The sequence below is a fragment of the Numida meleagris genome, chromosome 7, assembly GCF_002078875.1.
Source record: "Numida meleagris isolate 19003 breed g44 Domestic line chromosome 7, NumMel1.0, whole genome shotgun sequence".
NCBI classification, from domain to species: domain Eukaryota; kingdom Metazoa; phylum Chordata; class Aves; order Galliformes; family Numididae; genus Numida; species Numida meleagris.
The window spans coordinates 2638447-2653842 of record NC_034415.1 but is presented as its reverse complement, the minus strand read 5'-3'; the positions used below and the strand labels follow the sequence as shown (position 1 = coordinate 2653842).

The 15396-nt window shown below is 40.5% G+C and overlaps 1 protein-coding gene across 5 annotated transcripts in view; it reads left to right on the top strand.

Annotated features, from left to right (window-relative positions):
• Window positions 1–15396, top strand: part of CRB1 (crumbs 1, cell polarity complex component) — a 93888-nt gene that overhangs the window by 55875 nt on the left and 22617 nt on the right. For 4 of the 5 annotated variants that reach the window (XR_002441019.1, XR_002441018.1, XM_021404152.1 and 1 more), the window contains exons 6-11: window positions 1345–2298; window positions 5449–5999; window positions 6417–6582; window positions 8868–9771; window positions 10740–10868; window positions 13867–13993. Coding sequence is in view for 3 of the 5 variants with exons in the window: in XM_021404152.1 (XP_021259827.1) it covers window positions 1345–2298; window positions 5449–5999; window positions 6417–6582; window positions 8868–9771; window positions 10740–10868; window positions 13867–13993 (2831 nt within the window). In the remaining 2 variants the exon portion in view is untranslated. Of the gene's footprint in view, window positions 1–1344; window positions 2299–5448; window positions 6000–6416; window positions 6583–8867; window positions 9786–10739; window positions 10869–13866; window positions 13994–15396 lie in introns of those variants that run through there. The other variant, XM_021404153.1, reaches the window with a different exon arrangement.

The following is a 15396-nucleotide window of genomic DNA, read 5'->3' as shown; positions in this document are numbered from 1 at the left end:
AATCCTTAAAACAATCTCAGCCAACTCCGAGTTCCCTTCTGGCTCTCTCATAACTTACCTCTCTCTGAGATGGGTCTAGTTACAGCTGTGATTGAATAAAGCGGACAGGCAGGGAACTAGCCTGAGTAGATACATTTATCTGCTGCTATCTGAAGCTATTCATTGTAGCTGAATGCTGCTCTGTAATTTTCCGTGAAAAATGACTGGATTTTGCTACAAAAACAAAGCTCTATGTGAATTCGTATATAAAACTAGGTGTTGTGCCTAGTACTTGGCTGTGGCTCCATGAGTCTCGTCTTACCCACTGATCTAACTTGCAGGCACCTGACATGGTGAGCCAGCAAGGAGCTGCTGAAGGCAATTTTGCTGCAGGGACAGGCATCATTATATCTATAAATTTCTTTGTGCTGATGATAATTTGCAGTTATCTTTCAAAGTACTATTTCATATTCTTCTCTGGAACAGTGCAAATATTAAGGGTTGTACTTTGCATATAGTTTCAAAAAAGCAGTTGGATATTTTGAATGCTTTCAAGATAAGAAACATGTTTTCCCTGATCCACTTCATGCCTATTGGTCACTTGAGTGATCCTGAGAAAAGTTACTATAATTAGCATTTTGTAGGTGGTCAATAGTCCAGAGAGATAAGCTGATGAGTTTTATAAGGTGAACAGATTTGTCTTCCTTTGTGCAGCCTGACTCAGTATACGTACTTGGGTCACACCTATCCAACTGAAGTGAAGGTGAGATGAGGAGCTCTCCTTTTACCCAGTATACCAGAAACCAAGCTCTATGTGGGAGAAAAGGAAATAAGAGCCCGTGTCACTGATGCTTTAACCACCAACCCTGGGGTATTTGGGAAGATGCTCTGTTCCTCCGTTCTTACTTTATAGTTTGAAAATAGTACAGGTAAAGAACATTCCATCGTAGATACACAGTACCAGGAATATTTTTCTGGATCACATGGGTTCAGATCTCTCCAACTGCTTCTCTCACATCCTCATGTAAATTCTTGTCTCAGTCTGAGATCATAGCTGATGGGCCAGAAGTCACCTCTGCTTTCCATTTTTTTAGGAGATGTGAGATCTGTTGTTCATTGGTGAAGAACTGCAGTATGCAGCTACTCCTGAAATGAGACAACTGCACATTTGTTGTGGATGTGCTGCATCTCACTGCATCTCAGCCAGATCTCTGATAGGATGCCGGGTTAAGCTCCAGCAGCTCCCTGCTCAATCTGTGAATTTCATTCTTAAGTTAAAGATAATTTAACAGAGCACATACTCTTAAAAACACCATTCTGGCCTCTGGTTGTTCAATCCAGAATGTCTAATTCTTTGTTCTTCAGGTATTCACTGTGATGAAGACATCAACGAATGTTACACGAACCCTTGCCAAAATGGTGGCATCTGTGAGAATTTTCCTGGGAATTACACTTGCCATTGCCCACCTGCAGACAAAGAAGGGATTTTTTACGGCGGCTGGAACTGTACAGAAATCCTCTATGGCTGTACTGATCAACAATGCCAAAATAATGGAATATGTATCCCACATTTAAAAAATGGCCATCATGGATTCAGCTGCATATGCTCACCTGGATATACTGGAATACACTGTGAAACTGTAACTACATTTTCTTTTCAAGGAAATGGTTTCCTTTGGTTGAAGAATCCCACAACCACTAAAGAGGAATCTTCCTATAATATAAACCTGAGGTTTCAGACTGTGCAACCAACAGCCTTTCTGTTTTACCGAGGGGAGAAAGACACATTTGTGAAGCTGGAGTTGCTGAATGGCTACTTACATTTGTCTGTGCAAGTCAAAAACCAGCCACGGGCTCTTTTGCATATTTCACATAATGTCAGTGATGGAGAATGGCATTCAGTGGAGGTAACCTTGGCAAGAGCTGTTACACTTAATTTACTTGACAGCTCTTGTGCAGAATCATGTGTCAATAAAACTTCTGCTATGATAGATAATGATCACGTGAGGCTTGCATTTCAGAGCACATTTTTGGGCAGCTTACCAGTGGGGAACATTAGCAGCAGCTCTCTGCTTAACACCAGTAATATACATTCTACACCTTCATTTGTAGGCTGTCTGCAGGATATTGAAATAGACTTGAATGTTATTACTCCAGAGAATGCATCACCTGAATCCTCTTTAAATGTCGAGACAGGATGCAGGAAGAAGGACTGGTGTGAAAACGACCCCTGCCAGAACAGGGGCCGCTGTTCCAACCTGTGGCTGAGTTACCACTGTGACTGCTACCGGCCGTACGCAGGGCCAAGCTGCGCAGCAGGTAAGGGCATGCGATCCTGTCAGAGCTGTCAGGGGGTGTTGAAAACATAACTTGGCCTCAGTGATGAACCAGCATGACCCTAGGGATCTCTGGAACTTATTGCCCACCAGTAAGAAGGCACGAGAGGTTAGTAGTAGCACATGCTCATTATTTTCTAGTTATTTTCCAGGAAGGCTGCTTTTCAGCCTGACAAAAAGTCTGGCCGAACTGGGGGATTCTACTCATCCAGTTTTTAAATCTTCTTAGCACTCTTAGCACTCCATAAACTCTGGAAAACTGCAGTTCACAGGAGGTTATGCACTCTGAGTAAAATTTAGAAAGCAACTAAGTCACTTGGAGTCAAGTCTTATTCTCAAAGCATTCTTTCAGAATTTTATCCTCTCTAGGCTGATATAAAGAAACTCATTTTAAGGCCATGAAAGGCCAGCAAAGCACTGCAAGTTAAAAAAAAAAAAAATACAGATTCCAATTTTACAAAATGAACGAGATTATCCTATTAACTTAATCTGATTAGCCCGAGGAGAAGCCAGGGCCTCAGAGGCAGTTCCTCTCAGCCGGGTCCCACACAGCTCTGGGCAGCGGCTAATGAAGGCTGTGCTACCAGATAGCTGCTGGGGGCCAGAGGGAGACGTGCCCATGTCTTAGTGAGCAGAAGAGCACATGTCAGAACACAGCCTCTTTGGCAGCGAAGCAGGGATTCAGTAGCTGCCAGTGCCTGTAGCGCATTCCCTGCTACAAGTGATCGTTCTAAGCGCAGGCTGAGACAAAGTGAGAGGACACCAGGAGGTCCCCTGCTGTCCCACATCCGTGCTGGAGCAGCAGCAAGCCTCTGGAGCTGAATAAAGCACATCTCAGCAGCACCAACAGCACTGTGGTCAGATGAGAAGAGGCAAACTGCACTGGCGTGGGCTGGCACGGCCACACTGCGGCCAGGACAATCCGCTGCCTTACAGCAGCTGAATGGCTGGGCCCAGGGGCTTGCCGGAGGCACTGCTGCAGAAAGCTGTGGCTTGAAATGCACTTCAAAATGTTTAAAGACAGTTTCATTTTGTATGCTATACTTGATAGGTATCAATACTTTTCAATAGCGTTTTTTTCCCTTATTGCAAAATGACAAAGTCTGAGAGGTAATTGTAACAGACTTCTTTGAAGTCTAGCTGTAATTTATCCAAAGGTTTGGAAAGCAACTTTGGAGTATAGGACAACATCTGGTAAATATGTTGGCCTCCTTATATGAAGTGAAATTAAAACCAGTCAGGGCCAGGAGAGGCTTATACTGGCATTACAACTGTTGAGAATGATTAGAAAGCAAGCTTTTTTTTTTTTTGCTTTTTTTTTTCTCTCTCCTGACCACAATATTCCTAGCAAATCATGGCACCGTGCCATTTCGATACATAGGTTCTAGATATATGCCATATTTAAAAGACTGTGGCAGGTTGCTTAAAAGGCAGAGTGGAGGAGACTTGTGGCAAAGGATAACATAAGAAATGCTAGTGTCTTTTTGAAGAAAAGTTGCTGCCAAGTATTTAATTGACAAGAGGCAATATCTTCTCTACATATACAAAATAACAAACAGATGTTGACTCATTTTGATCAACATCCAGATGTTGTGACCCAAGAGGTTAATACTGACCAAGGTGATGCTAGCCATCTCATCAAGCAGAAGATCAGACTGATGATATGTATATCATGTGTATATATACATATTTATAAATAGAAATAGAACAAAATAATTGTAAACATGAAATACGTTTTTGAGAGCTAATAGCAACTAATTCCAGCAGAAATTTTACTTTTACCCACGTGAAAATATGCTTCAGTCCGTAGTACTCCCTTACTGAGAAGGTACTATCAGAAGAGGTTTCATGCCTCAAAACACCCGTTTCAACAAATAATTATTTCTACACACCAGACTTTTCAACAAGCAGATTTAGAAACAGAGGTAATCTTACTCTTAGCACTAAAATTTTTGAAATTTAATTTATCAAACTGTTTAAGAACAATGAAGGGATTTATTCCTGTTGCCAAATAATACTACTGTGCCACATAGTAGTGCAGTATGATTATTAAAGGTCTGCTAGGGGCTTCACAGTCAGCACCCTATTTTCATTGCTTTTTTTAACATAGTCAATTAAAAATGTAGTGCTGCAGGCAGGAACTTGGCCTATGAGGTCTCACTCTAGGAGTTTTACTGTGCAAAAGGAGACTGACTCTTCAGCTATGTGAGCATTTAAAACAAATGCTTGGTTTGTTCTTTCTATGAATTTGATATATTAAAAAATAGCTCTTGAAAGTGTTTAGGCAGGAAGTCTATAATACCGAGGACAAGATCATGAAACTTGAAGTGTAAAAATAGAAACACTTTGTTGTGTTTTAACGAGATGATTCATCAGAATAAAATACGCTTTGGACTACATATTTTATATCCTTACAAGTCTGAAAATCATTACTGAAAATAAAGAGTAAGGCAGAGAGACAGATGGTTTTGGTTTAATCATTTTAATTGATAAGCACAAAAAATAAAAAGGCTCACCCAATCCTAGCTCATTTTTCCCACATGACACAGTAGCATTAGAAGCACTCAGGAATGAGCAGAACCCATATTAGAACTTACTGAGTCTGTTGAAAATCCCATGCAAGGCAAAATAGGTGTGCTACCTGGAAGCTTTACACAAGGGGGTTTTGCTAAGCAGCTTCTGACAACGCAACACAAAAAAATCAATGAAGTTCAAGAATTATGTTAACTTCCCTGGTCATCAGAGGATCAAAGCAACTAGCTTCTTTTCAAAATGATCTTTCTGATGACCAATCCAGGAAAATGTAGAAATTTGTCCTTCTTTAACCATTTGCAAACACAGTATCACACAGAGCATGATAAAGGGGAAAACTGCACAATAATAGGACATCTGGTCCTGTACTGGGGCCTAATATTATGGCCATGGAAGCTGACAGGAGTTTTGGAATAAAAGCTATTTATGGCCGGATCAAGTCTTTATTCATCCATAAATACCAGCACATCTTACTACCATAAGTATATTATCAGAAGTAGCTATTTGATCATTGTACTGGCTTCCCTGTGATTTAGCCCTAACTATTTTAATTTTCTTCCTTCTTTCCCTTTTTACCTTTTCTCGTGTTGCTAATCCCAAGAGTATATTCCAGGCCGGTTTGGATCTGAGGACTCCCCAGGCTATGCTGCTTTTTCTGTTGATGCTACTGAGAATGAAAATCTGAATATATCAATGTTTGTCCGAACACGCAAAGCTTCTGGCTTGTTACTGGCTTTGAGAAACAGTACCTGTCTCTACATAAGAGTCTACCTAGAAGGTGGGAAACTCGCAATGCTAGCTTCAAATTCCATAAAGTTATTAGGGAAACATTCTATAAATGATGGAAATTTCTACTTAATAACAATAAAAATAGAACCAAATATGCTGGAATTATTCCAGTCCTCTCAATACTTAGGCTTTATTTCTACTCCAGTACTAACTACCAAAAGTAAGGACTTTCTTTACATCGGAGGCCTGCCAGATAACAGAGAAACTGATAGAAATGGCGGGTATTTCAAAGGCTGCATCCAGGATGTAAGAGTGAACAACCAGCCACTGGAATTCTTCCCCATCACCAATTCAATGAATTCTTTTATCAACCGAACCCTGATCAATGTCACCCAAGGCTGCAGTGGTGACAACCTCTGCAAGGTAAGAACGACATTTTTTGTAGCATTTTCATGTGTTTATTACGGGGAATTTAAAAAAAAAAAAAAAAAAAAGTATCTTTTTGTACAATATATCATGATAACAACATCTTAGCAAAAAGTGTAAAAATGCTTGAAAGAACAGATTTTGTTATGTTTTGATATAGCAAAGTTCTGATTATTATGACGCATATCATCAGCAAAATGTATTGGCGTAGAAGAGAATGAAAATATTTTAAGGTTACAATACTATTGTTCATGAATTATTAAAACATTCTGTGCAGTCTTAGTACTAATCTCTATTGCTTTCCATCAGATATAAATAGAATTTTCCTCTTTTGCCAAAAAGTCCTACATTCTTAGAGTTGTGAGTCCACCAAGATTTATTCATACTTTGGTTGTCTCTTCTCTTTCCCCATAGTCCAGTCCTTGCCACAACGGTGGTGTATGCTATTCAATCTGGGATGACTTCACTTGCACATGCCCCCCCAACACAGCAGGGAAAGCTTGTGAGGAAGTTAAGTGGTGTGAGCTTGGGCCCTGTCCTCATGAAGCACAATGCAAGCTGGTGCACCAAGGATTTGAATGTAGGTAAATTTCAGTTATTCCTGTCATCTTTGGAAGTTAGAAACAATTGGAATTTTCATCAATATTTCCTTAAAACTAAATATTCACTTTAAAAATTCAATGCTATTTCTATATTATGTAGGTTGCTCCAAATGTAATGTCTCCTATTTTATTTTCATGGAAATGACAACAGCTACAAAGAGGACAGTAACACTATTTGAGAGAGCCAATTCTCATCTACAAAGCACCCTTCTTCAACACAGTCACCACCAGTAGCTGTGCATTTTCACCAGCGATGAACAAGAGCCTGCATGCTGCGCTTGTAAAAAACTGCAACAGTGGAGGTGACCCACTGTCGCTGTCACCGCTGCTGGAATGCACCACCCACTGTCTCACTGTCCTCGCATGCACTGCTTGGTCTCCATAACTGTTCAGCAAGCATCAGTGAATGTCAGTGGGTGCCATTTTTTCCCTGCACAGAGGAATTCAGTGACACACCTTTGCTTCCTACATGCTTCTGTGTCAGACGCCATTTTGTCAGAACGCCCCTCTGCTGCTGTCTGTCACACAGCAACAAAATGTAACAGAATATGGGCAGGAAGGTTCAACCTCTACTGTCATACCACCAACATCTGCCTCTGACATCACTGGCCAAGGTAATAAAATAGGATGCATTACTTTCGGAGCATCCCCGTGTAATAACAGAAATCATAATAATATCAATTGTAAGTAATATTAATGAGAAGATCCTGCCATATCAACCTCAGAAATTTTCAGCTAGACCCCATGATGTAGGCACCACTGTTTACGTAACCTTTGCTTTGGACTTATCCAAGAGAGCATGTCAAAGTTATAGAATAGATCGCTACATTGCCAGACTGCAAGTGTACCCCACACTCCTCCACTGCAAAGAGATAAGAAGATATCCAGTGTCGGATCAACCTTAGGATGTTCTCCATCCTCTTGAAGATACAAGCTACGGGGCACACATTGCATCACTTGATCTTCTTCAATGTTAAGTATCTTTGTAGAAAGTCACCTAAATACCAGCTGTACAGTTATTAAACTGGTATCTTGGCAAGAAGCACGTGCACGCCAAGTTGTCAATTCATTTGAAAACTGATAGCCATTAACTGACTGAACATTAGCCACCCTGCACATCTTTCCTTCTCGTTCTCCTTACCACCCTGAATGGGAACCAAATATAAGATGTAAGGATTTTGAAGCAATATTTTCTCTTTTTGCTACCAAATAAAAGCCCTAACAATGCTACGAAGGAAGATAAATATACAGTCTGTTAGAATGGCTGATTCTTAGGAATGAGAAGGTTCATCAACAGAAGATTTCTATCATAGGCAGTTTGCATGCTGATCAATATGGTGCTGTTTTCATTGAGATTGTTAGAGTCAGTACTGCAGCACTTGTAAATATTTACCACTGAAATTAAAATAATTGTGCTCTCTCTAATACACATATTTAATGATAACATCAAATATGTTCTCTCAAAATTCACTTTTGAACTTTAGGAAAATGTGAACTCCAACTGTACAAAAAAAAAAAATCAACACAGTAAACCAAAACCTAATCATAAAAAACACACGCACAACACCCCCCCCCCTCCCACACACACGCACAAAATCACAAAAAAAAACAGAGAGAGAGAAAGCGTATACAAGAAGCCGATGCAGGGAGACTCAAGTAACAGCAAAAACTTACACCCAGGAGCACAAGTGACAGTAAAAGCCTCTTCCCAAATACCATTTAGAAAACAACGGTACAGTTACATCAGTCAAATTTGGCTACATCCATAAGCCTGTACAAAGCTATTAAGCCCCTTCAGCACCTCAGGCAAACCAGTGCGGCACCACTGGCTACGGTAACCTGGTCTTTAACTATTATTTCTTTGCTAAGTGCTGATTCCGGGCTATCCTCATGAGAAGAAGCAACGTTCAACTCTTATCTACACTTGCGTACTTAGATTAGCTCACTGGTTTTAGTAGACCTACTTCTGATTTACATTACAGTAAATAAGGCCAGAGTCATTGGGTCAGGGTTACTGTCCCCCTTCTCACCTTAAAGGGAAATGAGCTGGAAGCTTTAGGATTAGAGTTTCAGGTAGCACTGCCCTGTAATCTTTGCAGCTGTAAGAGGCAAGCAAGGATAACTGGGACACTGAAGGAATTGGACTGCTTTTCAGCAGAAACGAAAGGACGTAAATGATGGGGAACATGGGGCACTGAAGAGATACTGTCCACACAGACTGGTTTAAAGCTGGCCTGGTTTCTCAATTACTATCTTTGCACAGGTCTTGCTAACGCAGTGTTTAGAGGCCGAAGCAGCGCTGTATTTTACAGAAGCAATGGGAAAATCAGCAGAGACCTCACCAATATCGTGTTTGGCTTTCGAACTAGGGACACAAATGTGATACTGCTGTATGCGGAGAAGGAGCCTGAGTTTGTTATCATCAGCATTCACAACTCCAAACTGGTCTTTCAACTGCAAAGCGGCAACAACTTTTACATGCTGACCCTCACTAGCTTGCTGCCCGTGAGCGATGGGAAGTGGCACCAAGTCATGGTCTCCATGGTGGAGCCCCTGTCTCAGTTCTCGAGGTGGCACATGGATATTGATAACAAGGACACTACAACCAGTACAACTGCTACAGGAAGCCTCAACTTTCTACGGGAAGAGACAGACATCCATGTGGCTGACAAGGCTTTTGACAATTTGGATGGCCTGCGAGGATGCATGAGCACCATAGAAATCAGTGGCATTTATCTCTCCTACTTTGAAAATGCTGACGTCCTTACTAAAAAACCTCAAGAGGAACAATTTCTCAAAATATCTGCAAACCCTGCTCTTACTGGCTGCTTGCAGGAGGATGCCTGCAGCTCAGAGCCCTGCATGCACGAGGGGACATGTGAAGACCTGTACACCTCCTATCGCTGCATGTGTCCCCCAGGGTGGGCGGGCACCCATTGTGAGACCAACATCGATGAGTGCTTCTCCAACCCCTGCATTCATGGAAACTGCACAGACGGGATCACCTCTTACGAGTGCGTTTGTGAACCCGGCTACACAGGGTTAAACTGTGAAGAGGACATAGACTACTGCCGTGGTCACCAGTGTGCAAACGGGGCCACCTGCATAGATGGGATTAATGGATATTCATGCCTGTGTGCTGGTAACTTTACTGGAAAGCTTTGCAGGTAATGCAGACTAGGTAGGTCCATATGATTTTTTCCAGGTCTCATCTTAGAGATTATTACACCACTGATGCTTCCACTTAAATGCACATCTAATAAACTGTACATTACAGACCTGTATTTTATAAAATATGCATCTACTTATGTATTAATTGTGGCTGTAGAATTGATGTGTAAAGAGCCTGCAGTACAGAAAGCTGTAGAGATCAGTTAGATATGGACAAAGACAGTGGAGAGGCAGCAGCTGAGACAGAGACAGATGAGACAGTGCGGAGAGGTGGGGAGCAAGGCAGAGCTCTGCTGCCAGCTCAGGTCACACAGCTCCTCAGTGGCAGCGTTGCAAGTCAGCTGGACAGCTGAGACTGATGCATTGCAAGGATTTTGAAAAGTTTTTGAATCTCTGGAACTATATTTTACTAGAATAACAACAAACCAGTGAAAGTCTTAGTGGGCAGATCTTAGCGCATCCTGGACAAAGCAACCTCAAATTCAGGCACCTAAGTAAGTGGACCCAAGCACACACTGTGCAGTCCCGAACACCAAACACCAGCTCTGCCCTTGTGGAGTGCTGGCACCACTCCCTCCCCAGTCCATCCCTTGCTGCGCAGGCATGGCCAGCCCCAAGCACCTGGCCTGTGAGTGCACACAGGCGTGGGGTTTCCCTGCCAGGGAAAGAACCATGGAGGCAAAAGTTGTGTGTGCAGCTCCAGAACTGTATGGTCATCCATGGGTAAAATATGATGCCTCTGCTGTTTGTATTGGATGGCATTTGCCAACAGGAGCACGGCTCTCACTGTTCAGAGACTAGCAATGATAAGTTCTGCACTGAAACAAGAAATTTGCAAGGTAGATCTAAACATTTTCCACTAAAGCAATGGGCTGGACTCAAGTAAAAAGTGAGAACACAAGACAGCCAGAAGTGAACAAGGAAAGAGCAAATAACAGCTGTCATTACCTTTCTATTTATCTAGATATCGAAGATTACCCTATACAGTTTGTGGGAATGAAGATAGAAATCTCACCTGTTACAATTATGGCAACTGTACTGATCTTGGAGGCAAGCTGGCCTGTGCGTGCCTGCCAGGATTTGCTGGAGAACGGTGAGATGCTTCGTTGTACGGAACAGCTCTTCCAAAAGTCATTCCAGAAGGGTCTAGGGTGTGCCACCTTTAGGGAAATTACCCTCCTGCAGAAATACAGAAAAAGCTGGTTTTCAAGTGTAGCAGTTCTTTGCGAAAGAGCCTTTCAGGGCCTGAAAGTATAGCAGTCTTAGGCAAGAATTACAAATTAACTCAGCAAGGGTCAGTCCAGTACAGCACCACTAATGCCAGAACAAGCCTTTATTTCTTAGTCAGAGTTGTACACCTCCTTTTACATGCCCGCTCTTTGGATTCAATGCCAATGTTGTATACGGCAAACTAGAATGTTATTTTTCTATATACAGGCACACACAAACACGCATATCCTCTTCATATATGTATAAAATCAGCCACAATACACTGACACATAAATATGCCAACCTGTTCTATTTTCACACATATCTATTGCGAATACACAATCTATTCTCCTACAAAGATGACATGACACGAAATATGTGGTGATGTTATTTTTTTTACTGAATGCCAAAATACAAAAACAGAATTATTATTTAAAATTAAAGTTGAGAAATACTTCTTTCATATTATAGTATGAAAGAGAAAGGGACATCATCCTTCCCAATTTGTACCTTGTAGCAGGTTGCCGCATGTCACTTACCACTTGTTGATTCTCTACAAACAGCTCCGGAGCAGGGAGGTCTGAAAGTCTCAGTGCATCAGGTGCTGTAAAAACATAGGAGGACATCATCCCAGTCATAATACAGCCTGAAGTGATGGCAAATTTCTGAATAGTAAGAAAAGGAACACAGAACATAAACAGAAAACTAATGACTTTTGCTGCAGTGCAATTAACATTACATCAGAGTGTAATATCCAGACATTCAACAGGACCCAGCTGCGCTGGCTTTACAAACACAAAGCAGATTTCAACAAACAGTTTTCATTCTTTCAAAAACTGATTAACTCACCGACTTTGTGGAACCTGTACAGTAAAACATAAAGGACAGATGAAATGAAAATTTCCACCCACCCGGTGCGCAGTTTAGTTGGCTGACACATCTGCACTGTACTGTTTAACTCAGCCAGAAGGCCTGTGTGCCACACCACAAAAAAAGGTTAAGAAATAAAATAATAATAAAGTAAAAGCATATTCTCAGGCAGTTCTTCAGTGCGTATTTTTTTCAGGACTTCCAGATAAGGCAAAGTGCTTTTTCCTTCTTCCTTCCCCTGCCAGGCAACTTGCTAACTGCAGCTTTGGGAATGAGCCTTGCTTACATCCACCCCACTGGCTGGCAATAATCTCTGTTTTATGGTTCCCGTGATCCTCATATTGAGCAGCAGCCTTGCACCAAGCATACTGCACTATAACTGACTATCAAAGTAAGGCATTCTTCTCAAATGTCTAAAATTGACTATTTGTCCGCTTTTCCTCCAGGCTGACACACCATAAACCAGGAGTATTTCTGTGTTTGCAGAACTTAGTACACCAAAAAAGAAAATTTCACCCCAAACACTTGACATTTCTTTTTTTCAGAACAATTTCAAATGTATTGGTTAACAAGAAAATTCAAAACAAAACCCTTCAGTCTATTTATTGATTAGAATAGTAAAGCAGGCATTTTGCTTCAAGACAGTATTTCATCCCTAAGAAAACCAATGATGTACAGTGTAACAAAAAAAAGAAAAGGTGTCTTTCTATGTCAATCAACTGACTTGGGATTACAAGGAAAAAAAGAAAGAGCAAATAATAGGTGGAAAGGAAAACTTGAAAAGATTACTCTGAATAAAAGAAGACGTAGCTGTCTCTTGAAAACATTTATTTCACTGAATTCATGCACTTTTCAAAATTACCAAAGGGAGTTAAGCTTACAAGTCTTCCTGATGTTCAGGTAGACTCAGGTATCTAATTCCCTGCGCTATTTTGTTTCTCAGTTTTGCATAGGGAAGTTCATAGCTCTATAATATTTACAGATTGAATTAATACATAATTTTCAGCTTTCTTAAGTATGCAAGTATAATTTATCATTGGAGGAAATGGTTGAAACTTTTTCATGGGTTAATAAAGAAAACCAGCTTAGAATGTTTAATGCTAAGAACAGCACTTCTCTAATGTAACACTAACAATGTATCGAGTGGTTATGGATACGATTAAACAAAACAATTTCTTATAATTTGGAGTGAATTTCACACATTCTGCTTCAATGGTAAATATGATCCTTTATCTGGAAAAAACAGGATTGACCATTATCAGTATTTGAAAAAAGGAGGCAGGGAATTCAGGGGAAGAATTCTCAGAACAGAGAATCACTGATTTTTAAACAATTGCACTTTCTTTTCATTAATGTTCAGTTGGTTGCCTTGAGCAATTATTAGAGCTCAAAGTTCTTTTCTCATCAGAAATACTGAAAAGCATATAATGATATAAATTTAAGCTTTTAAAACCTTGTACTGCAACTGCCTTTCTTAACATTCTCAGTGCTTGCACCCTCAGAGAGGCCTTATAGGAGCGCTGAACATCCACTGACACTTCAAATAGAGAAAAGAAACGGGTGAATATTCCCAGGGGCACTTAGTTGTGAAAAAATATGCTTTTGTTTGACTTAGATCTGAATTATTGAGAAGGAAATTGTGCCCTCGGCTTGCAGTAACGATGAACATGGACAAGCAAGCGTTCAGCAGGACTTGCACTGTATCCAGCTCTAAAACCACACACCAGCTTTCATTTCACTTTGCTAAGCAACATTAACCAGGAAATGCTTCACAGAAATTAAATTTCTGGCCTAACTATCTATGTTTGAAAGCAGCACAGGAAGTTCAAGATTTAAGTGAGGCTATCAAGTAGTTAATAAGATTCTCTGAAGACCATGAACACATGTGGAAATATACTACAGATTTTAAATGGAGCTGCCTCCTCCCGAAAAGTTTCTGAATTAAAAATGTGCCAGTTTCATGCATTTTGTACTTGATTTCAGGATTTCACTTTTTGCACTCTTCCCTGTAGGTGTGAAAAGGACATTGACGAGTGCAGCTCTGATCCCTGCCTGAATGGAGGCCTCTGCCAGAACCTGCTCAACAAATTCCACTGCCTCTGCGATGTGAACTATGCTGGGGACCGCTGTGAGATCGATGTAAGCGACCTCTCCTTTTTTGTCTCTTTACTGTTATGGCAGAATCTCTTTCAGCTTCTCTCCTATCTTATTTTGAGAATGGATGATGATCCAGCAGTCGAGTGGGGTGACCAGGAAGACTATTAGCACTCCTCTGACTCTTGGTTTAGCAAAACAGAAGATGCCTTGACCAAAGAGCTTAGCAAAGCAATGCAAGCATCTGAGTTTGAAAAATCATTTTATATATTTTTTGAACTTATGTGAAACATTCAGTTTTATACAATTGTTCTTCAGCTCTGGTTGTAACGTTTCAGGTAACATCATGTTACTTTATAAGATATACGAAAGTGAATGATGAGAACTTTGTGATGCAATGCTCAGTCGAAGTTCTTGCCTGTTTGATGAACCACTTTGGGTCTGTGTTAGCGCTTTCATTTCATGTTAGAACAAATGCTAACAAATCCTAAAAATTGTCTCATCCTAACTCAAATGAGCATTTCACCACGTGCACACTATCAGCACAAACACTGGAGGAGATCAGGAAACAAGGCATTTAAGAAGAACTTTAAGATACACCTATGGTAGCATTCAAGCCCTATGCAATGGCTGGCAAAGGTTTGCTGCCTTCAGAGAGGTTAATTTTACCATTAAATCTTACTGTTGTCACTATCTCTGCACCACATACAACATTTATTGCTAGTTTTTGGCCGTTTCGTCTCCCACTGGTGAAATCAAGTACGGTGCTTTTGGATAAATAATGGTATGGATTAGCAACTGGCAGCACACTGAGGCCCTTTGTACATCCATTTGGATTAGTGGCAATCCTGTACCTCTGCTCCATTAGCCTCTACACCTCCAGTGCATCACTCTGAGGTAAAGTGCAGCTGTCTCAATTTTCGTTACAATTCCTCTGCCAAGAAAAGCCCAGTAAGTACATTAGATTTTGAAATCATCAGTTTGCTGTATTTTTTCAAAGATTCCTTCAAATTTCAGTAAGTCTCTCTTATTCATCAGTAGATAGAATCAGCAGACAAAAGTGCAACCTTTTGTTCCTTCTTAGAAAAAAATCAAGGTAGTTCAGTTGACCGGTTGTACATGGATTCTTTAAATAATGGAAATTATGAATACCGGGAAATTTAGAAAAAAAGGCAAAGAAAAATGTAAGAAATGTAAAATATCTGAATTTATGGATGCCTTTGGGAGAGTAGACACAAATGAAGGACATTGTTAAACATAAAACAACAGTGAAAAGTGATTTTTTCTGAACAATGCTTTAATGAAAAAAAAACCAGTTGTGAACTGTGCAAACATTTCTCTGGGCATTGATGATCATACTGTATTTGCACAGATTCTACACTCCTTTTAGCCATTTAAAATTGAGTTCTTGAATGACAGTGGCATGTAGCAGAGTTACAGGAAAGACT